General features: G+C 45.5%; 1 protein-coding gene across 1 annotated transcript in view; it reads left to right on the forward strand.

Annotated features, from left to right (window-relative positions):
• STMND1 (stathmin domain containing 1) overlaps positions 1-24,428 on the forward strand; it is a 67,347-nt gene extending 42,919 nt beyond the window's left edge. The window contains exons 2-5 of the mRNA XM_063923211.1: positions 4,320-4,494; positions 8,167-8,303; positions 8,660-8,794; positions 22,770-24,428. Coding sequence (XP_063779281.1) covers positions 4,320-4,494; positions 8,167-8,303; positions 8,660-8,794; positions 22,770-23,060 — 738 coding nt within the window. The 3' untranslated portion in view covers positions 23,061-24,428. The remainder of the gene's footprint in view (positions 1-4,319; positions 4,495-8,166; positions 8,304-8,659; positions 8,795-22,769) is intronic.
• The last annotated feature ends 664 nt before the right edge of the window (positions 24,429-25,092 follow it).

Below are 25,092 nucleotides of genomic sequence, written 5' to 3' on the forward strand. Positions count from 1 at the left end.
CACCGCCGGACTCCAGCTGCAGGGGAGTGAGCTGGGAAAACGAGGAGACTAGCGGCGCCGCTGCGCGCACACGTGCGCGAACGGCGCCGCCTGCTGCGAACGCGGGCGTGCGCGCGTCCCGCCGACAAGCCTCCGTCCACATCACTTGTTGTATCCGACGGACGAGGCCCCGCGACGGGCCTTGTCCGGCTAACCGCCGCCTCCCGCCTGATCCCCCCCCCCCTCGCCTGGCACCGCCGTGCTGCCCTGACGAGGGGGAAGAGACTGGAGACTCCTGCAGCGCCCGGCACTGCTATCTCCCTCGCCGCGGTCGGAGGTGAGGGCTGCTGCCCTTCCACCCCCGGGCGGCCTGACTGAGCCTCCGGCCCTCCCCGCCGCCCGCGCCCGGCTGGCAAAGTCGGCCCGGCCCCCAGTGGCACGGATGACCGCGTCTGCCGCTCCGTGACCCCGCCAGAGCCCGTGCAGGCCCCGGGGGACGGGACGCCGTCCCCAGGGCCAGCCAGCCCGTCCTCGGGCTGCGGTACCGAGCCGGGGTCCCGGCGGAACGGCGAGGGCAAGAGGAAGCCATGACACAAGCAGGTGTAATGTAGGGAAAAGGCTTGATAAATGCAATTGATTTAAACTGACAGTTAATGAGGAGACTCTGCAATGCAGCACTCACCCCAAGGCAATTCAGCAGCAAGAGAGACCGAGTTGGCCTAGCATTCCCTATATATATTAACCCTCCCCTTTTTCCAAAGGCTGTACTTTCCTCACAGCTAGGTCCACCCCTCACAAGATGAAAAGCTTCATAAAACTCATTCCTTTCCTATGCAGTCAATTCTCTCTCCATATTCTAATAGATGTGTAATACATTGTGTAATAAGATTTTATGAAGCTTTTCAGTACAACATTGTTTTAGTGGTAATACATCATATAGTGAACAATTTTTTACCTCATGTACATTTAAAATGGACTGATATTTGCCTAATATAATGCACTGTGGGCCTGATTCTGAGTCGCATGCAGTGGCGGAGTCAGAGCTGGGGCTGCAGCACTGTCCAAAATTCAAATAGAGGAGCTGCACCAACTGCCATTGAGTCTTGGCTGGTGATGTTTGGAGTGGCAGTTGGTGTGACTCCTCTATTTGAATTTTGGACGGTGCTGCAGCCCCACATCTGGAGCTGCTACTGGGCGCATGCAATGCAGCTGTTCGGTGTGTACGCACAGAGGTGCAGTTGTAGTTGAGATGCACAATGGGCCTCATTCCGAGTTGATCGCCCGCTAGCTAGTTTTATCAGCCGTGCAAACGCTATGCCGCCGCCCACTGGGAGTGTATTTTAGCTTAGTAGAAGTGCGAACGGTTGTATCGCAGAACGGCTATAAAAAAAAATTTGTGCAGTTTCAGAGTAGCTCAAAACCTACTCAGCGCTTGGGATCACTTCAGACTATTCAGTTCCGGATTTGACGTCACAAACCCGCCCAGCGTTCGGCCAGCCACGCCTGCGTTTTTCCTGGCACGCCTGCGTTTTTCCGCACACTCCCTGAAAACAGTAAGTTACCACCCAGAAATGCCCACTTCATGTCAATCACTCTGCGGCAAGCAGTGCGTCTGAAATACATCGCTAGACCCTGTGCAAAACTACATCGTTCGTTGTGCCCGTACGTCGCGCATGCGCAGAACTGTCGATTTTTAGCCCGATCGTTGCACTGCAAACAAATTCAGCTAGCGATCAACTCGGAATGACCCCCAATATCAGAAATGTCTTGGAAATGTGCTGTGCGTTCCTGGGCAATGACTGGGAGGTGGTTTTTAAAGTATTTGCATACACAGATGCTTTATTGTACACATGGAGGCTACACAAATTTTGATGGTGTGACCAATGGTGGCATCTAAAGAAGTACCAGGCAGTATTACAGAGTCTATAGACACTGACAGTGGGCGACTCAGTCCTGCACACTTTAACACAGGGAATGGCTTTGTAGAGGCATTTGCATACAGTACAAACTACATATTTTATTTTTATTTAATATTTATTTTGTATTATTTATTATGTTTTCATGTTCTGCACCTTTGCACTTTGTTCAAAGCTAATTATTGGAAACATTTAACATGTTCAGGTGTGTTTGTGGTAAAGCACTTTATAATTAAAAATAGTTGCATTTTATTAATACACTATAGTTTGTGTTTTTTGTATGCAATGGTCAACAATATAACAGATTGTGTATACTTTATATAAGCTAGGAGGGAGGGTGTTTGAGATGGTTGAAGGTAGACGGTAGCTATGCCCTCTACTGTACTATCCACACCCCACAGATGTCTTTGGAGTGTGTAGACCACACCCCAAAAGCACTGGTCACCTTCCCCCATATCAGTAGTCACACCCATGACATGCTGATCATAACTGCTGCAGAGTAGATACAATACAATAGGCCCTTCATACATTTCAGCTCCAGGCCCATGTGGACCTTAATCTGGCACTGGCTGTCGGTCATGTGACCGTTGGCATCCCGACCGCTGGGATACAATACCGAACCCATTGAAACGTCTTAAGAGGCTTGGGTGCCCATTTATCATTGATCACATTTGCAATGCAACCTTGGTGCGATATTAGCACCCAGGATCACACTGCAGAATGCAATCACATCAACCAGATGTATCATGTGGCACAGGTAGGGACAGGGACTCCAAAAGAAGCCCATCCCTACGATGTGCCAAATGTAGTGCCAGGGCTGCTGTGTATGCGCAGTCAGCTGGGACTGCGAACTGCGGCCACTTCCGGGGAGGTTTCCAAGGGAAACCCTTGATGGCTGGAGATGCCATGTGTAGCCCATAGGTAGCTGAGGGGCCTAATAGCGTGAATGCTTCACATTCCGGATATCGATTCATCTGACAGACTGCATTCCCCATAAAAAAAAACTATAGGGGATGCGACTGCCAGCAGGAATGGAGGGATCACAGCAAGTATTGGAGATACCTGCTGTGGTCACTTTTACATACATTGCAGGGATAATGAATACTTGCGGCTAACCCCTGAAAATGGATGTTTTCGAGGGAAATGGCTGCAAATATAGTTTGATAATTGGGCCCCTTGGTGTGTACTGAATTCATCACTTGATTGGACATGAGCTGCAGTCATCCATGCAGGTGCATAATTTAACACATACTACCCAAACCATAGTAGCCAGCTCTGTCAGTGCTGTTGGTACTTGGTTTCATCTCATCTCTCGTTCCCAACTCTCTAATATTTTTGCTGCCACTAACCATTTTTATATATGTTATTTTTTCAGTCATATTTGGCAGAGCACTCCTGTGGCCAGATACCAGTCCCACATGATAAACTTGTTATTTTTGAAAGGATGAATTGGCGCTTGGCGCCATATACTGTAAACGTATTGGAATAAATGTGTTATATTTAGTGCTCTATGCACAGTTGTAAAATTGCATTTTTAAAATGTATTTATATCTAAGATGTGTTTAAATGTATTTGAAAGGTAAAAATGCACTTAGGTGTTGACATATGGACACAGTTAATGGGACATTTTCACATAGCAAATAATATGGTAAATGTCGTAGCTCCAGCAGGGGATAGATGCCAATTAGCCAAGTCCTTTGTGGACAAGCACATTTTTTAAAATGCCCTCCGGGGAGTATTGAGAAACTTCCTAAGATGGGGAACAGTCTTTTTTTTTTTTTTTTTTTTTAAGACCATCTGAGCAATAAACATCTTGCCTTCAAGACAACTACATCTGAATTACTACGATAAGCAGAATTGTGTCAAATACAATTTCGTTCTCTGGTTGCTCTGGGTTGAGCCCAGCCTCTTCAAGCTCTGCCACCTGCTGCCTACCGTGCAGGGCCTGGTCCATGGTGAGGAACCAGTGGGAATCAACCAACACCAATTAGGAAGTGTGTCAGCAGGATGTCTACGCATACATTGCAGCAAGCAGTATTAGGTATTCTACCGAGGGTAGGAGCCTGATTTGAAATCTGCGGTACCAGGTGTCAGTAGGAGGAGCCTGGTGGTGGCAGCAAAATACCTGCCCACTGCGCAGTGGGTAGAGTCAGTAACAGGAGGTTACTGACAGTAAGAGGGAATCCCCTATTGGCCCAGGTCGAGTGACACCGAACATGTCTGTGATTACTTGGCGCAGGCAGCGAGGTTCCTCCGGTCAGAGACCCCACACATTTTTCTAAGTTGTTTCTGTGCTTCTTGTCATTGTACAGTGATTCGTATTATGACTCTTCCGGCACTCTGCTAAATTGGAGGATAGATCGTAAAAGAGGGTGTTACTGTCTGCTCACTGACTTGTGTATATTACCCAATATTATTTTGCAGGATGATCTGGAGTCACCAAAAAACAATGCTTTCAGTGGTAGAGATGGATCAGCTTTGTCAAAAGGAACGATGGATAGTGGAGTGGGTCTTGATGATGAAGGTGTAGGCAACCATCTGCCCGGCAGAATAACCGAAATAGGGTTTTCTCCAAGAAAAGCAAATGGTTTGAATAATGGTAAGTGTGTATAATCTGTCTTGTTCTAGGCTTATGCAGTAGAGTATGTGGCATATTTATCAAGCTTATCACTCCCTTAAATCATATGGAAATCCCACAATCATTTGCAAACTTCTCAGAGCTTGACCCCTTGAGCTGGTGATAGTTGTTGGTACTTTTTTGAATATTTTATCCAGAGTGGCATCTTTGGACCACTCTTCAGGAGTCTATGCTTGCACAATGCACATGGGCACGCTGATGCCCATGCATATGCAGAAATTAAGCTGGGTACAAACCCAACAGTTTAATGGTAATATAAGCTATTGATTTACTATTTACTCTGTGATGGGACGGCTCTTATCAGAGCCACTGTCCCAGCAAGAGGCATTTGAGAAATTGCCCTGAAAAATCCTTCCCTGGTGCCGCAATATGTTATATTATACTTTCAGGGCTACCAACTATAAATATCTGAATTTTCATTCACTACTGCAAAGTATATATTCTCTACCATCAAAATATTGATAGAAAGCCTAGGTTTTATACCTACTTTGTTATAGGAGTACGGATGGTGTAATGGTTAGCACTACTGCCTCACAGCACTGAGGTCATGGGTTCACTTCCCACCATGCCTCTAACTGTGTGGAGTTTGTATATTTTCTCAGTACTTGTGTGGGTTTCCTCCGGGTACTCCAGTTTCCTCCCACAATCCAAAAATATACTGGTAGGTTAATTGGATCTCAGCAAAAAAATTAACCCTAGCATGAATGTGTGTGTGTACATGTGGTAGGGAATATGGATTGTAAGCTCCACTGGGGCTGGGACTGATGTGAATGGCCAAATATTCTCTGTAAAGTGCTGCGGAATATGTGTGCGCTATATAAATAACTGGGAAATAAATAAATAAATAATAAATAGCCCAACGGCCTATGAACTGTGACACATTTGTGTCATTTATTTGCCTGACGAACATTGAGCCTGGTTCAGGTTTGTAAGCGAAGCAAAACAGCACAAAACTGGGCAAGACCATGCTGCACTGGAGGTGGGGCAGATGTAACATGCGCAGAGAGATTTTTATTTGGGTGGGTTATATTGTCTCTGTGCAGGGTAAATAATGGCTGGTTTTGCATATAGCCCACAAATGTTAGACAGCTTTATTTTTACCTGCAACATAGATTACAGCTTAAACACACCCCACCCAAATCTAACTCTCTCAGCATATAAAGTTGTGTGCCTTTTTGCTTTGCTTACAAACTTGAATGGGGCCCTTTGTAATAACTTGCACACCAAAACTGGTATTATGCATGTATATGGACTTTTGCATATTTGTTTTAACATTTTTTGTTATGTCATCTCAAATTATAATGCCTGCTGGTCTGACATGACATGACACTCACTAGAGAATATATCATGCACTGCCAAATTAACATGTATTACTGGAAAAAAAAATTCAATTTCTCAAAAAAAAAAAAAATGCTTGATCTTCTGTAGTTTATTTTGTGAAATATATCAACACTGGGCCTCATTTATCATCTTTGTGTATGGACTAACAGGTCTGCGACTCCCAGTAAGTTATACATCTGCAGGTTTAGTACAAAGATCTACCTGTTAATTTGATCATCCTCCATAATAAATCTGTTTTAGACAACTCCTGTTTTATATAACGTCCTCTATGCCAATATACCTAATATTATCATTTATTTATATAGCACCACAACGGTTCTGCAGCATCTAACAGAGTACATAAACAAATGAGTGAAACAAGAAAACAGTACAAGAACAATGTAGAACAAGTACATGGGGGACAGGACACTGAAATAATCATTAGGGTGGCAGAAATCGAGGGTTACATGCCATTGAATGGGGTATGGAGTAGGTAACAGTCTAAGAGAGGGGAAAGCACACGAGGAGAGAGGGCCCTGCTCGTGAGAGCTTACATTCTGAAGGGGAGGGGTAGAATTGAGCACGTAACAGAGGGTTAGGATGGGAATTGGCTGGGTTTGATAACGAGTGGGTTTCGAGAGCACGTTTAAAGTTCTGTAGAGAGGTGGAGAGTCTCATAAAAAGAGGTAAGCAGGGCCGGGCTGCCCATCTAGCACTTCTGGCAAATGCCAGAAGGGCCGATGGGCTGGTGGGCCGGTCCTGTCACACAGAGAGCCGGAAAGGCTCTATGGAAATGGGGGCATGCCATGAGTCCACGCCCCCCTAACTCGCGGCAAGCCCCCGTCGGTAGTGTGCGTCCCTGGAGGTAAGGGGTCCACCTGAGTACCCACCTTATCTAAAGTCAAGTAACATCTATAGCTTTTCATTACTTTCACAAAAGACCCTTATTGTCTATTGTTCATTAATTTAATACAGATGGTTTTTTAAATATGAATGAAACAGGATTTAAATTGTCATAGACAAAATTTTCACAAGCCCTTACATTTCACTGCACAACTTGACAAGAGGACACTAGTCTTGCTGGCCCAGGCGGGAATCGTTTTTAAAAGAAACATTACTTTTTAAAAAAGTTAAACAAAGTATTGGCAGGTGAATGTTTGAACACTGTTATGCAATTGCAAACTAGACTGACAACCACAGAAGACAATGTATATTGCTTCTTTTTCTTTCATTGAAAAGCAGAATATGTAATTAGACACAACATGAAAAGCAGTATCCTAGCAGCAATAACCCCTAACTTCATATCATTGACCTGCAGACAAAAGACAATTCTCTAATTGTATAAACCTGTTCATGTAGTGAAAGGAAATGTTCAGTGCTTGTGTACTGAAGTGCAGCAAGTGGGCCTATTGTCTCAGAAGAGGTATTATTGCATGTGAATGTAATGCTCTCATATTTGGATTATTTTGTAACTCAATGATCATATTCTCATATATTTGGGATGCTTTATTCACAGATGGAATGACTCATGTTTTTCTTTTACCCAATGAGAATTTTTGTTTTTACCCAGTGTAATTGTGTGGAATAGCAAGGGGTTTATGTAACAAGTATGATTTTCGAGTGCAATGGTTTGCATTTTCAAAATCATTTTACTGTGCTCTTGTCACCCAAAGAACTATGGTAAATGAATGCAATGATTCTTGATATAGGTAAAGCTTGGTTTGTGCCTAATGCAGTGGTTCTCAAACTGTGTGCCGTGGCTCCCTGGGCACTTGCAGGGGTGCCTCGGATTGGTGGTCCAGGACCAATTGAAATTATTTATGGGCAATGTAATAGGAAAAACCAGTGCTGTGGCTGCCAATCATAAAATATGTGGACAAACAGAAGTAAATCTTGTCCCTCACCACACAATTCAACCTAAGGATGACATATAAACACAATTTACTTAATTTAATATTTCTTTCTAAATATCTTATAAAGAAACTTTTGGTGTAGGGGTGCCGTGAAAACAATTCTGATACTCTAGGGCACCGTGATTCAAAAAAGATTGGGAACCACTGGCCTAATGGGTAAGTGAAGTGAAATAATAAACCAAAGGTGCAATGTAATTACTGTATACACAGCATTCCACATATTAAAGCAAGGTATGATGGTTATAACATAAAGTACCTGACCAACTCCTTGCTTTCTCCTACCCGAAGCAGTCTATAAAGATGATACAGTGTTTCTCACAGGTATATCCATGCTGTTCTTGTGTTAAAGAGCATCTGTCACTGTTACTTTTTGTTGTGCATTTTATATTTTGTGTTGCAGACTTATCCCTGCTGAATAAAGAAGCAGTTGTGAAAGAAAGACAAACTTCCTATGATATCTTGGAAGAGCTTATGACCCAAGGAATAATACAGAGCCAGAGCAAGGTTGTGAGGAATGGGGAAGCATATGATGTCATGGTGAGTATACAAAAAGGTCTTTCTTCTTTCTTATGTTTCTTCGTTCTACTGAAGTATCAGTTTCCAGAGGGTTGTTCCGTATTACTAAAGGAAAATGTACCACTTGCGTTGGCTGGTCCCATTGGTTATATATTTGAACTCATTTCCTTCTCTGCGTTAGATACAAGTATAATATGATGCTGATTTACTGTTGACTGCACATGATAGCAGAGATTTCTACACGGGCTAAGCTAAAACTGCAATTCCCAATTTACAGCTCCTCACACCCAGCATTGTAAGGTTATAGGAAAGGTTACATCCACCTATAAAGTGTACTGGAATCTTCAGCAAAATGTGATGTATGCCTCTCCCTCTAGGTGGAAGTGCCAGGAAAATTGCTAAGAAACCCCCCTGCAAAGCTGGAAAAATTGAAAACCATAAAGAAAAAAAATAAAAGTTTAACTAAGGAGGACATTGAAGCTAAAATGAAGGCTGCAGAAGGAAGAAGAAAGGTAACAATATTTTCCAATAATATTTACTGAAAAACACAATGTGAACATATAACTGATTCTCTTTAAAGTATTAATCTGTCGTAAAGAATTGTGTGGGATTTAGATTGATCGTCAAACTGTGGGCAACAAATTGGGTTGCCTTACTATACATGCTCAATAAACTGTGGTTACATTCAGGGACGTAGCCAGACCTTCATGGGCCCCATATTAAGAGGTGCTATCATGCTGAGGCATCTAATACTATGCTGGAATAAGAGAGATGCAGATGCACACTCCTAGCATTAAGAACACTGATAGTAAGAATACTTTTAATAAACCCTCACAATTAACATGGAGTGTCATGGAAGATCATAGAACACATTTACGCAAATATGAGGGCCCATGCACCGTGACCATAGTTCTTCATAACATGGGTTCCTAACATCCCTAATACTGTCACATTATATACATTTATCAAGGTCTTACCTTCCAATAAGCCCTTATTAATGTGTGAACTAAAATGCAGGAACAATTGCTAATTAAAACACCTGAGGGTAAATTGGAGGGATGCCAATGCCAGAGTGAAGGTGGTGTCATGGGGGTCTGTGGGCACCAGGTGTGCACTCTGTATCTCCCACATGCCCTAAAGGGGGCGTAGCCTCAGGGAATCCCGATGACATAACGCCGGGGTCATGCCCAGCATCACCGGAGATGCTAGGCTATGCCCGGACACTAATGCCTGCACTGTCGGCTTCTCCTCTGTGACAGGAGCCGAGTGCTGCAGGAGAATGTCACAGTGCAGCACCCAGCTGCTGTCACTGCTGAAGGGTCTGCATTTTGGTGAAACCTGGGTGCGATTTGCACTCCTTAATGATGTCTCTGCCAGTTCATATAATATAACATTATAAGGACCTCCATTTAATTTACTACCACATTACAATGAGAAGGTTCAGGGGTGTAACAAGATATATTGTAGACCCCAATACAAAAGTTTGTAAGGGCCCCTATGTATCACCCATTGGTGAAAAATGCATATACAGTAACACATCAGGGCCGGTTCTAGACCAAGCGGAGCCCGGGGCAAAAGTTTCCTTTGCCCTCTCCCTCCCCCACAAACACACAAAAAAAGAACTTATCTTAGTTTCAGCAGAACGATATGTGGTGCAAGCCAGGGTGCAGGTCAGATTGAATCTCTGACCTTTTTTCTTTTCCTTTTTTACTCATATTGGTTGGTTGGCAGGTGTTGTACGCTGCTGCTCTTGAGTCTTCTCTTCCCTGCAGCAGCTTCCAGAATACCGTGCACCATGAAGTCACGTGGCATGACATCGTCAAACATACACGGGCATGGCATTCAGCAGCAGCATCCTGCCACTGCTCAAAATGAAAGTAATCACGGCTGGCGAGAGTGAGTGGGCAGGCGCAGATTGACTGCAGTTGCAGCGTCTGGGGCTCTTGCCCTGCCAGGGCCGGATTAAGGGTCACATGTGCCTGGAGCTAAAAATATTCAAGGGCCTATTGTGAGAAACTTGGGAGGTGTGATCAGTGCTGTGTGGGTGTGGTGAGATCCATGTGGGTGTGTACATCCCCTACACTATCAGCTCCAATGTCTCCCTAAATATGCAAAAAAAAAACAACAAAAAATGTGCATAATTTTGTAAGAAAAATAAAAATGCAATCTTAATATCACTGACCTGGTTTGGGAGTGTTGTGGACTCGGGGCTTCTTCCGATGACCGGGAAGAGGAACCGCCACTGGGTCGTAGTAGAGATGGCCGGATGTAGGTCTTCCTCATGCAGAACTAAGACGGCAGGCGGGAGGCCCAGAGGAATTCTTGTAGGTCTCCTGTAAGACAAGACTTGTAGAAATAATGAAGGCTGGGGTACTGAGATATTGGAGACACTGTGGTATTGAAGGCACTGAGGTACTGGGAGTACAGGGAGTGCTGGGAGACCCTTGGAGGCACGGAGGTGTTTGGAGGCACGGAGGTGCTTGGAGGCACGGAGGTGTTTGGAGACACCGAGGTGTTTGGAGGGACGAGGTGCTTGGAGGCACGAGGTGCTTGGAGACACGGAGGTAACTGGAGGCACGGAGGTGTTTTGAGGCGCGGAGGTGCTTGGAGGCACGGGGTGCTTGGAGGCACGAGGTGCTTGGAGGCACGGAGGTGCTTGGAGGCACGGAGGTAACTGGAGGCACGGAGGTAACTGGAGGCACGGAGGTAACTGGAGGCACGGAGGTGCTTGAGGCGCGGAGGTGCTTGGAGGCACGAGGTGCTTGGAGGCACGAGGTGCTTGGAGGCACGGAGGTGCTTGGAGGCACGGAGGTGCTTGGAGGCACGAGGTGCTTGGAGACACGGAGGTAACTGGAGGCACGGAGGTGCTTGTAGGCACAGGATGCTTGGAAGCACAGGTTGCTTGTAGGCACAGGATGCTTGGAAGCACAGGTTGCTTGTAGGCACAGGATGCTTGGAAGCACAGGATGCTTGCAGGGACAGGATGCTTGGAAGCACAGGATGCTTGCAGGGACAGGATGCTTGGAAGCACAGGATGCTTGCAGGGACAGGATGCTTGGAAGCACAGGATGCTTGCAGGGACAGGATGCTTGGAAGCACAGGATGCTTGCAGGGACGAGGGAGCTCTGGATCATAGCTTCCACAGGAGAAACGAAGATACTCAGGCATCGGATCTCTGCCTGGTATCTGATTTTAAATTCCCCGCCCTAGCCTGATTGGCGGAGCAGGCAGGTGACGTCAGACCTGCTCCGCCTCCTTGCCCTTGCTTGTGATGGCGGCGCCCTTGCTTCCGGGAAGCCGCCGGAGAGCAGCGCCGACCCGCCGCTGAAGCCGGAGACTGACAGGGGAAGAGAGGCGCCGGGCAGACCAGGCCACCCGCAGGGACAAGCGCGGTCGCCGCTGCCCGAGGTTCGTGACAGTACCCCCTCCTCCAGGAGTGGCCCCTGGACACTTCCCGGGCTTAGTCGGATGTCTGGAGTGGAAGATCCGAATCAGACGAGGAGCCGTTACTTCAGTAGCCCCAATCCAACTTCTCTCCTCAGGTCCATAACCCTTCCAGTCCACCAAGTACTGTAATTTTTTATGAAGATAACGAGAGTCCAGAATAGCTTTGATTTCAAACTCCGCTCCAGCTTCTGCCACTACGGACGTTGGCCTTGGGAGTGCTGAGTGGAATCGATTCAGTATGAGGGGACGGAGTAGAGAAACATGGAAGGCGTTAGGTATGCGAAGATGGGCAGGCAAACCCAGTTTACAGACCACAGGATTTAAGACTTGTAGCACAGGGTAAGGACCGATGAACCTTGGAGCGAATTTCATGGTGGGCACCTTCAACCGGAGATTCCGTGTGGACAGCCATACCCTGTCCCCAACTTTATATTGAGGTGCGGCTTGCCGTTTCTTATCTGCAAAGAACTTGTACCGAACAGAAACCTGCTTAAGATTAGCATGAACCTTTCTCCAAATTTGTCCAAAGTGTCGTAGAGTGGACGCTACAGCAGGAACCTCTATTATCGGAAGGCTTGGAAATTCCGGAACACGGGGATGGAACCCGTAGTTGACGAAAAATGGTGATTCCCCAGTGGAAGAATGAAACAAATGGTTATGGGCAAACTCCGCCCAAGGCAACAACTCCACCCAGTTGTCCTGTGAAGGAGAGAGATACAACCGAAGAAAAGTCTCTAGATCTTGATTGACTCGTTCCGTTTGTCCATTTGTTTGGGGATGATAAGCCGACGAAAACTTAAGTTTAATGTGTAGAGTTGAACAAAGGGCTTTCCAAAACCTGGCGGTGAACTGTACTCCACGGTCAGAAACAATCTCTTGTGGCAACCCATGCAAACGAAAATGTTCTCGGATAAACAATAGAGCCAGTTTCGGTGCTGTCGGAAGACCAGTCAAGGGCACAAAGTGTGCCATCTTCGAAAAACGGTCAACGATAACCCAAACGGTGTTGCAACCCTTGGAACAGGGCAAGTCAGTGATGAAGTCCATGGAAATGTGAGTCCAGGGTCTCACAGGGATAGGCAGAGGACGAAGTAACCCTGCAGGAGGCAGACGAGGAGATTTATGTTGTGTACATTGGGGACATGAATTAACGCAATCTTGTACATCCTTCCTCATGGTGTTCCACCAGTAAGACCTTTGCAGAAACTTGTACATCTTCTGAGCGCCGGGATGACCGGAAAACTTGGAGTTATGGACCCACCGTAGTATTCCTGGGCGGAATCTAGCTGGTACGGACATTCTTCCAGGAGGAGGAGCTGGAGTAGTTAAAGCAGCAGAGACAGAAACTGGATTCAGAATTAAACCCCGCTCCGGAGGTTCATCCTCGTCTGTGGGAACCTGTGAACGGGAAAGCGCATCTGCTTTAATATTGAGAGTCCCGGCACGGTACTTGATAATGAACGAGAATCGGGAAAAGAAAAGTGCCCATCTCGCCTGGCGAGGATTCAAACATTGTGCGGATTTGATGTACAGTAAATTCTTGTGATCCGTGTAGATGGTAAACACATGTTTAGCCCCTTCTAGAAGATATCTCCATTCTTCCAAGGCAGATTTGATTGCCAAGAGTTCCTGGTCTCCAATAGAGTAATTTCGTTCGGCTGGAGAGAATTTACGAGAGTGGAAGCCACACGGATGTAATTTCTTATCAGAGGAATGCTGGGAGAGGACAGCCCCCACCCCGACTGAAGATGCATCAACTTCTAAGAAGAAGGGTTCCTCGAAATTTGGTTGTTGGAGAACTGGAGCCGTCGTGAAAGCTAACTTTAAGCGAGAAAAAGCTACAATGGCTTCCGGAGGCCACAAACTAGGATTAGAACCCTTTCTCGTCAGGGCAGTAATGGGTGCAACAATGGTGGAGAAACCTTTAATGAATTTCCTGTAGTAGTTCGCAAAGCCCAGGAACCTTTGTATTGCTTTCAGGGAAAGAGGCTGAGTCCAATCACGAATGGCCGACAACTTTTCCGGATCCATGCGAAGCTCCGTCCCCGAGATGACATAACCGAGGAACGGAATAGATGTTACTTCAAAGGTACATTTGGAAAGCTTGGCGTAGAGATGATTCTCTTGTAAACGGTGTAGCACCTCTTTGACTTGAGTCCTGTGTTCGACAAGATTCTTGGAAAAAATCAGTATGTCGTCCAGATATACCACAACGCTCTGATACAGCATATCACGAAAGATTTCGTTGACGAATCCCTGGAAAACCGCGGGAGCATTACTAAGACCAAACGGCATCACCAAGTATTCGTAATGCCCATCTCGGGTATTAAAGGCAGTCTTCCATTCATCCCCCTCTCGGATGCGTATAAGATTATAAGCTCCTCTCAAGTCGAGTTTTGAAAAAATGCGGGCACCACGAACCCTATCAAATAACTCTGTGATTAGTGGCAAGGGGTATTTATTCTTAATAGTAATGTCGTTTAGGCCGCGGTAGTCGATGCATGGTCTCAACCCCCCGTCCTTTTTCTTCACGAAAAAGAAGCCTGCACCAGCAGGGGAGGAAGAGGGGCGAATGAATCCCTTGAGCATATTGGACTTAATATACTCCGACATGGCTTGAGTCTCGGGAAGAGACAGAGGATATGTGCGACCACGAGGTGGCGTCTTCCCTGGGACAAGGTCAATAGGGCAGTCCCAAGGCCTGTGAGGTGGTAACAGGTCAGCAGCTTGTTCCGAAAATACGTCCTTGTACCCTTGATATGCCTCCGGAATGTGCTCTTCATCCGTTTTGGAGGTAACACGGAGCGGACAAACAGGAGTAAGACAATTAGTGTGACAAAAGGAACTCCAGGACAGAATTTGTGACGACTTCCAATCGATGTGGGGGTTATGACTTTTCAGCCAAGGCATTCCAAGAACCAGATCATGGGGCATTTCTGGGATTACCAAGAGTTCCAAATCTTCCTGATGTAGAGCCCCGACCCGCAGCTTAACTGGCCCCGTGCGCCACATTATGAGACCTTTGGAAATTCTAGTCCCGTTGATAGCCGTCAGTGAAATTGGCCGCTCGATAGGCCGTAACTTTAAACCCAAACTTTGGGCACAGAAGGAAGAAACGAAGTTCCCTGCAGCTCCGGAATCCAATAGGGCTTCACAAGACCTGGAGACTGAATTGGAGACTAGAGTTACTGGAAGCAAGCAGTCCGAAGTTGGAGAAGCTTTTGTCGTAACTCCCAGCTTGACTCCTCCGGAACAAGCTAGGTCTGCCCGTTTCCCGGACGGACTTTACAAGATTTAAGAAAATGATCTGCGGCTCCACAGTAAAGGCAGAGTTTACCCTCACGACGACGCTGTCGTTCTTCCGGAGACAGTCGGGAGCGGTTAATTTGCATGGGCTCATCTGAGCTAGGTGAGGCCACCGGCCTAGGAGTAGGATTCCGGAACCTGGAACGATCCGAACGGTTACGTTCTCTTCCACGCTCCTGCATCCGAAGATCCACCTTGACGCAAAGGGAAATCAAATCTTCTAATGGATCCGGCAGATCTCTAGTAACCAGCTCGTCTTTCAGCCGGTCGGAAAGACCGTTCCAGAAGGCAGCTCTCAGGGCATCATTATTCCAGCGTAGTTCGGAAGCAATGGTCTGGAAATGAACCACGTACTGGCCCACGGAACGGGCGCCCTGCCGAACACGGAGCAAATCGGAAGAAGCAGTGGTCATTCTGCCGGGCTCGTCGAAAATCCTTCGAAAGGACGAGATGAAATTGGTGTAGTTGGAAACCATGGGATCAGATCGTTCCCATAATGGAGACACCCAATCCAAAGCAGAACCTTCCAACAGAGAAATAATATATGCTACCTTGGACCGGTCTGTAGGAAAGTTGTGTGCAAGTAGCTCGAAATGTACCTCGCACTGGTTCAAGAAACCACGACAATTTTTGGGATTCCCATTATAGCGGGACGGAGTAGGCAACTGAAGGCGTGGAGTGACACCGGCCGATGGTTGAACATTGCTGGCAACGGCAACTGGTGCGACTGCTGGAACAGGAGCCGGAATTACTGAGGCCAGAGACGCCTGAATCTGATCCAGACGCCCGGACAACTGCTGGAGGTACTGCATCACCTGACCTTGTGCTGCTTCCTGACTTTGCACTCGAGAAGCCAGGTTCTGGATGGCACTAGAGTCCGTGTTCCGATCCCCCGAGTCCATGAGGCCTGAGTATACTATCACTGACCTGGTTTGGGAGTGTTGTGGACTCGGGGCTTCTTCCGATGACCGGGAAGAGGAACCGCCACTGGGTCGTAGTAGAGATGGCCGGATGTAGGTCTTCCTCATGCAGAACTAAGACGGCAGGCGGGAGGCCCAGAGGAATTCTTGTAGGTCTCCTGTAAGACAAGACTTGTAGAAATAATGAAGGCTGGGGTACTGAGATATTGGAGACACTGTGGTATTGAAGGCACTGAGGTACTGGGAGTACAGGGAGTGCTGGGAGACCCTTGGAGGCACGGAGGTGTTTGGAGGCACGGAGGTGCTTGGAGGCACGGAGGTGTTTGGAGACACCGAGGTGTTTGGAGGGACGAGGTGCTTGGAGGCACGAGGTGCTTGGAGACACGGAGGTAACTGGAGGCACGGAGGTGTTTTGAGGCGCGGAGGTGCTTGGAGGCACGGGGTGCTTGGAGGCACGAGGTGCTTGGAGGCACGGAGGTGCTTGGAGGCACGGAGGTAACTGGAGGCACGGAGGTAACTGGAGGCACGGAGGTAACTGGAGGCACGGAGGTGCTTGAGGCGCGGAGGTGCTTGGAGGCACGAGGTGCTTGGAGGCACGAGGTGCTTGGAGGCACGGAGGTGCTTGGAGGCACGGAGGTGCTTGGAGGCACGAGGTGCTTGGAGACACGGAGGTAACTGGAGGCACGGAGGTGCTTGTAGGCACAGGATGCTTGGAAGCACAGGTTGCTTGTAGGCACAGGATGCTTGGAAGCACAGGTTGCTTGTAGGCACAGGATGCTTGGAAGCACAGGATGCTTGCAGGGACAGGATGCTTGGAAGCACAGGATGCTTGCAGGGACAGGATGCTTGGAAGCACAGGATGCTTGCAGGGACAGGATGCTTGGAAGCACAGGATGCTTGCAGGGACAGGATGCTTGGAAGCACAGGATGCTTGCAGGGACGAGGGAGCTCTGGATCATAGCTTCCACAGGAGAAACGAAGATACTCAGGCATCGGATCTCTGCCTGGTATCTGATTTTAAATTCCCCGCCCTAGCCTGATTGGCGGAGCAGGCAGGTGACGTCAGACCTGCTCCGCCTCCTTGCCCTTGCTTGTGATGGCGGCGCCCTTGCTTCCGGGAAGCCGCCGGAGAGCAGCGCCGACCCGCCGCTGAAGCCGGAGACTGACAGGGGAAGAGAGGCGCCGGGCAGACCAGGCCACCCGCAGGGACAAGCGCGGTCGCCGCTGCCCGAGGTTCGTGACACTTAATAGTTATGATTCTTAGCCGACCGTGTGACCAACTGGTGGCTAGTGATCAAACTGCCATGATGGTGGGCCTATTTCTATGTGGAGGCATGGAGCTGTAGCTCCATCCTTCCCATTGTTAATTTGCCCCTGCGCCCTGTTTGCCCATCCCTAGAACTTCCACTGTTCTGGCATTACCCTGTGTTATATGGGAGCACACTTTTAAAAATACTTAAATTCTTGGGGGTGCTCACATATTGCAACCACCATAAATGAGACTGGAAAATGACATGCATATAGATGACTGCGAACATCACACATACTGCAGGAGAGAACTGTCTCCTGTGCTGTATCACATTACCCTGTTAGCAGCCTGTGTTTCCCCCCGTGTTCAGGTCATACTCACTCCTGCTCCTGCCTGCTGTCTCCCAGCCTCAGTCCTGTTAATGTGTTACCAGCTCCTCTGTGACGTTGCTATCAGCTGAGACGAAATGTCCAGAAAGTAGTACCAGTCGAGCCTTTCCCCATACTAACCAATCAGCACTCTGCACCAGCCCCGCTATCTCAATTTCTGCTCCTTGATTGGTCTGTCTTCTGAGAGTGGGAGGGGAATGTGCTGTACGGTTCGCACAGTTCTATTACAATTCTAATACATTACATTTGTAAATGGCAGCCGGCGGTGAGAGAGGACAGGTGCTGGCAGGATGACTGCAGCCGCGCCCTTTAGGCTGTAGCGCCCTGGGCGGTGGCCCGGCTTGCCCACCTCTAGAATCGCCACTGTACCACATGTAACTTATGGCCTAATTCAGACCTGATCGCAGCAGCAAAATTTTTCTCTAATGGGTAAAACCATGTGCCATGCAGGTGGGGCAGATATAACACGTGCAGAGAGAGTTAGATTTGGGTGGAGTGTGTTCAAACTGAAATCTAAATTGCAGTGTAAAAATAAAGCAGCCAGTATTTACCCTGCACAGAAAAAAAAAATAACCCACCCAAATCTAATTCTCTCTCTGCACATGTTATATCTGTCCCACCTGCAGTGCACATGGTTTTGCCCATTAGACAAAGATTCTGCTGCTGCGATCAGGTCTGAATTAGGCCCTTAGACAGGAAAGGGGGACCACTCTCAGCTCTGGACCCCATGACAGCTGCACTCCTTGCACCTTTCGTAGATACACCCTTGGCTACATTGTAAGCCTTAGGTACCTGTAACTAGCACTTGTAACCACTTATGCATAGAAAGACATTGTGGGGGCAGGTAAATCCAAGGTGAGTACAGCACTTGAATGCATCACTAGACACCTCTGTGTATGCTCTGTAACCTTGATGAGATATACAGCCTGAAAATGATGCATCAGCATATATTTTTAGTTCTTAAAAAAAAAAATACATTAACTTTAATGAAAAAAGCAGAACACCAACATACTGTAGCCTGTCTGGTTACCAACAAAATAGGTACTGTATATATCAAGTTTAACGGCCACCTTGGAGAAAGGACAACCAGCATCAGGTTGTCCCAGGCATGACTGGTCACAGTGTAACAGGGAGCCCTGCAGTGTGGGTAAGTGAAACTAGCCTTGGCTGGCATAGGCCTAAATTCCCGAAGGAAATTAAGACTGGATAACATGTGCCTTTCTCAATGCCGGATTAAGGGAGGGTATCCGGTTGATAGATAGTGTCTTGTTAGACAGTCAATAGGTAGACACCATATGTTAGACAGACATTAGGTCAACAGGATCAAAAGATCGACAGGGTCAAAAAGTCGACATGAAAAAGGTCGACAGGGTCAAAAGGTCGACATGAAAATGGTCGACATAAAAAAAGATAGACACCTTTTTTTAAATGTAACATGTTTTTGGACTATTTCATACCTTCTCTATCCATGTCGGCATAGCCGAAGCGTGGCGAGCGTTTGCCTTTCTACAATTGGGGGTCCCAGATGACAAAACTATCCACACAAACCACAAAAATGCAAAAAAAAATGGTGTCTACCTTTTATGTGTCGACCATTTTCATATCGACCTTTTGACCCTGTTGACCTTTTGACCCTGTCGAACTTTTGTAATGTCTACCTTTTTCATGTCAACCTTTTGACCCTGTCGACCTAATGTCTGTCTAACATATGGTGTCTATCTATTGACTGTCTAACTAGACACTGTCTGTCTATCAACCCACACCCCCCAGAAGGTCTTAGCAGCTATTAGTGCTTGTTACAGTCGATATTTAATAGTCACATCTCGTATAAAAGTACAGGAGTCATCATGAAACCTGTTGTCACTAGGAGTTAACAAGCTAAATGATGGTCAATGCATAGGTGGGACTTGTTCCTATGGAAACAATTTGTGCACAGTGCAGTAATAGCTGCTATTACATACAATCTATTAATGATTTATGCACATGTTTATTTTAGGTTTTTGTATTAAATTAGCATTATAATATTTCACATTTTAGTGGACTTAACCTTTAGAAGATTATGGTATAACAGGTTGACAGTTAAAAGGTTGGCAGTATCTAGATTGACATGGAAATGGTCGACACAAGAATAGGTCTGCATGAGATTTTTTAAATGTTTTTTTGGTGTCAAATGTTCCCTTATAGCACAGGAAAGCCAATTAGTGTACTGCATCCCCTACCACTGCACTCTGCACAGGTTACTACTCCCAATTGTAGTCCACGTGGATGGTAAAGTATAAAAAAGTTGAAAAATAAAAACAAAAACTTAAGTTGACCATATGCTGATTTGACCATTGTCATGTTGACATTTTGAACCTGTTGACTTTTTGACCATGTTGACCATATTCATGTTTGACATTTCATGTCAACCTATTGACTGTCAACCTTTTATCTGTCAACTTATCATCCACATACTGCTTTAGAAAGGCAACTATGAAAGCAAGTACCAATTTTATTTTAGTAATGCCAAAAAAGACTGCGTTATGCAGAGGTGTTTATGACGTACCTATATAAGGGGCTGATTTAGATCTGTATACTATTGCACAGCCGCTGTGACTATATACGCTGTGCAATAATATGCTAATAATGCAGGAGGAGGACATCTTGTATAAATAGACATCTCTTGATGGCTTCGCTTATCCGCTGCTATCCAAGGATTCCGCATTGGATCATCTGCATGAATATCAGCCATGTGAGTAATCTTCAGGTTACTTAGGGTGGCAGTGTTTAAACTTTTAACACTGCCGGGGCCAGGCCATAGCCACTTGCCTCGGCATGCCCAGAAAACAGGGGCAATGTCCCTTCTCCGTTCTCGACTGCCACGGAATGTCAATCACACTGCAGCTTAGGCAGAGATCTGCACGTGCGCAGTACGGAACCTGTGCATGCGCAGATCTGAAAACATCGGAGACATGCAATACATCGCTTAATCAGGCCCTATGTCTTCAGGGGCATCACATGGTAAAATAACCTGATACATATAGTGCATCTGGAAAGTATTAACAGCGCTTCACTTTTTCCACATTTTGTTATGTTACAGCCTTATTCCAAACTGGAATAAATTCATTTTTTCCCCTCAAAATTCTACACACAATATCCCATAATGACAACGTGAAAAAAGTTTTTTTTTAAGATTTTAGCAAATTTATTACAAATAAAAAACTAAGAAATCACATGTACATAAGTATTCACAGCCTTTGCCATGAAACTCAAAATTGAGCTCAGATGCATCCTGTTTCCACTGATCATCCTTGAAATGTTCCTACAGATTAATTGGACCTGTGGTTTATTCAGTTGATTGGACATGATTTGGAAAGGCACACACCTGTCTATATAAGGTCCCACACTTGACAGTGCATGTCTGAGCACAAACCAAGCATGAAGTCAAAGGAATTGTCTGTAGACCTCCGAGACAGGATTATCTCGAGGCACAAATCTGGGGAAGGGTACAGAAAAATATTTGCTGCTTTGAAGGTCCCAAAGAGCACAGTTGCCTTCATCATCCGTAAATGGAAGAAGTTCGGAACCACCAGGACTCTTCCTAGAGCTGTCCGATCATCTAAACTGAGCGATTGGGGGAGAAGGGCCCTATTCAGTTAGGTGACCAAGAACCCGATGGTCACTCTTTCAGAGCTACAGCAGTCCTCTGTGGAGAGAGGAGAACCTTCCAGAAGGACAACCATCTCTGCAGCAATCCACCAATCAGGCCTGTATGGTAAAGTGGCCAGATGGAAGCCACTCCTTAGTAAAAGGTACAAGGCAGCCCGCCTGGAGTTTTCCAAAATGCACCTGAAGGACTCTGAGACCATGAAAAACAAAATTCTCTGGTCTGATGAAACAAAGATTGAACTCTTTGGCGTGAATGCCAGGCGTCATGCTTGGAGGAAACCAGACACCACTCCTCACCAGGCCAATACCATCCCTACAATGAAGCATGGTGGTGGCAGCATCATGCTGTGAGGATATTTTTCAGTGGCAGGAACTGGGAGACTAGTCAGGATAGAGGGAAAGATGAATGCAGCAATGTACAGAGACATCCTTGATGAAAACCTGTTCCAGAGCGCTCTTTACCTCAGACTGGGGCACCGGTTCATCTTTCAGCAGGGCAACGACCCTAAGCACACAGCCAGGATATGAAAGGAGTGGCTTCAGGACAACTCTGTGAATGTCCTTGAGTGGCACAGCCAGATCCCAGACTTGAATCTGATTCTGGAGAGATCTGAAAATGGGTGTGCACCGATGCTTTCCATCCAACCTAATGGCGCTTGAGACATGCTGCAAAGAGGATTGGGTGAAACTGCCCAAAGATAGGTGTGCCAAGCTTGTGGCATCATATTCAAAAAGACTTGAGGCTGTAATTGCTGCCAAAGGTGCATCCACAAAGTATTGAGCAAAGGCTATGAATACTTATGTACATGTGATTTATTGGGTTTTTTTCTTCCATAAATTTGCAATATCTCAAAAACACTTTTTTCATGTTGTCATTATAGGGTATTGTGTGTAGAATTTTGAGGGAAACAATTAATTTATTCCAGTTTGGAATAAGGCTGTAACATAACAAAATGTGGAAAAAGTAAAGCGCTATGAATACTTTCCGGATGCACTGTAAATAAAATAGTTACTGTGGAAGTCAATCCATTTTCTACATTTTATTACAATTAACATCATAGCAGTTCACAGTCCTACATTAGATCACTGTGTTAGACAATTGCTCATTACTGTCTGTAATATTTCATCTCTAATACAGTTGTTCAGGGCAGGGCCGGTGCAAGGTCTCTCTGCACCCTAGGCAAAGCTTCAGCCTAGCGCCTCCTAACCTGCAATCCCCACAACCACCTCTCGGAGAGAGATGCAGGTAGGCTGGGGTGAATTGCATCATTATGCATATGATTAGAACTGCAGCAGCAGCCAGCGCAGTGTAAAAGAAGGAGGCTGCATACAGAGACATCCTTCAGATTTTTGCTAGATTCATTCAGTGGCGCCCCCCAGAGGCTGGCGCCCCTAGGCAGCCGCCTAAAGCTGCCTAATGGTAGAGCCGGCCCTGGTTCAGGGAGTAAATGAAATGAGATAATATTGGCTTTGGTTGTTCATTGTCCGTTGTGTGACTTACATTAATTTGTATGCTTAAATATTGCAGACAAAGGAAGAGGAGCTAAAAAAAAGACTACGTGACAGACCAATGACTGCCTTACCAAGCATCGCTGAGCAGAGAAGGGAAGGCTCTTTCACTCCTGATGACGGACAAGAAGCTGCCGCCTATGCATCACCTGAAACCCTAGACTCTGATGCTATAGAAAATGTAATGAGTGGCACAACACAGAGCCCCAGAGCTGATGAAGAGTTTAATGAAATAGGTGATGTGGAATCTGACAACACCTATAATAAAGCCACTGACCAGAACAGCGACTTGGAAAATGATCTCTTTTGATAGAAAGCTCACTTTAAAAGATGTGATCTAAAGCTTAAAGCATATCTGCAGATGAGCCAGGAAACATGTTGCAGTTTAAAATTAGGATTGCACAGAATCAGCAAACCTTACAATTCTCATAAATAAAAATTATCTTATCTTGCAGTTACAGTATTCACCAGTTAACATAATCCCCATCAATGAACTTACTGGAGATAACATGCTTAAATGACATATATTTGCATGAAATTATTAATCTTGAGAAGTACTTGGTTTACGATTCTTGTTTACTTTACCTGCACACAGAAAATTGCACTTTTTTTCTGCTGTGTTTCTTTTTGTGCTGTAATGGTGGTGGTATAAGCTGATATCCCTATAAACATTTGCATCGCTGCCGGAAAGTAATACAACCACGCCACACAGCAGTAGATTATCCATGAAATGTTGAGTGCATTACTAACATTAACCAGATCATTTCTTTAAAAAGGAACACATTATTTACACAGGTTCTGTGGCTTATTAAACCCAGGTGAAATGGGTGAAAAGTCAGCCAGCCATAGAATATGTGTCATTTATATGTGTCCCTTATAAAAAGGATAATCTGGCAACCCTATAAAAGCTGTGTACACACTATACAATTATCTGCCAGACCATCTGTCCAATCTGGCTGGTTGGAATGAAAATCTGGTAATGTATGAGAGCCAATGACAATCAACCATTTGTTCCCAAACAGAGGAAAATTAACAAAAATGGTCTAGATTTAACCAATTTTATAGAGTATTTTTGTCCTTTTTCCTGTGTTTGGGAACAAATGGTTGATTGTCATTGGCTCTCATACATTACCAAATTTTCAATTCTAGTGATCATTCAGACTTCATATTAGCGTCATTCCAGGCAGAATCTGCTGTCAAATTCTATGTTTCTATATTTCAGTTTGCATTGCTTTGTTATTCTGTTGTAGTTTATGTCAGAGGTTATCAAACTCGGTCCTCAAGGCACCCCAATGGTCCAAGTTTTAAGTATATCCATGCTTGGCCACAGATGATTTAATTAGTACCTCCGCCAATTTGATTTAACCATCTATGCTGAGCCATGGAAATACTTAAAACCTGAACCGTTGGGGTGCCTTGAGGACTGCATTTGAGAACCTCTGATTTATGTTGTATTGTTAGAAGGAGAACTCTAAAGAGACTGCAAAATCTAGTTGCTTAGAACATCTGTTCTAATACAGTTAATTTGTGTTTTACTTGTCTGCCTTAAAGATAATATTGAATCCTGGTATAGTAATGATCTAAGTAATCATTAAAATACAAGTAATCCTGATTCTTTTAACAAATTAGGTTTTGATTATTTTTCCAATGACTATGATTAAATTATTTTTCTAAATAATTGTAATGTTTAGTGCTCTTTTCCCTTTATTTACATTTTCAATCAAAAATATGTACGCCACAAATTTCTATGGAAATGCTTTGTCAATTTTAACTTTCATCTCTATTTTTTTTATATACAACTCACATTGTAAAAAATGTAGAGAAAGTAGAATATTTCTGTGAATGTGGTGATGCTAACAGGTCATAGTGGAAAACAAAATTTAGAGAATCAATTAATACAGTTTTTGACATAGCAGAAAAATTAGAAAACTAAATGTACATGGATTTGCATTCTGTGGTATGAAAAAAGAAAATGTAGCCTAGTGATCTCCCTGAGGCACACTGTTTTGTGCCTATGTCATGTCTCTAGTTTCTAGTTAACTAATATACATGAATTCTCATAAATACTGGACCACAAAAATTGTGCTGACTCTGCAGATCTTATTTACGAAGCCCACTTGATGCCCAATGCAAATCGCTTTGGTTTTCCACCTATATGATCCAGACAGTGCAGTTGAAAGTGCACAGAATTTTTTGAGATGCCTCTATAAACTGGTAGGGTTCCAATAACCAGAGGGCGCTGACAAGGGTAGGCAGGTGCCTATGTAGGTGACTGGGACTACAGGCTAGGAATAAACACGTGACCATGCCCAGGTATGTATACAAAGAGAGGTCTTAGCAAC

This window comes from Pseudophryne corroboree, chromosome 5 (genome assembly GCF_028390025.1).
Source record: "Pseudophryne corroboree isolate aPseCor3 chromosome 5, aPseCor3.hap2, whole genome shotgun sequence".
In the NCBI taxonomy this organism is placed as follows: Eukaryota; Metazoa; Chordata; class Amphibia; order Anura; family Myobatrachidae; genus Pseudophryne; species Pseudophryne corroboree.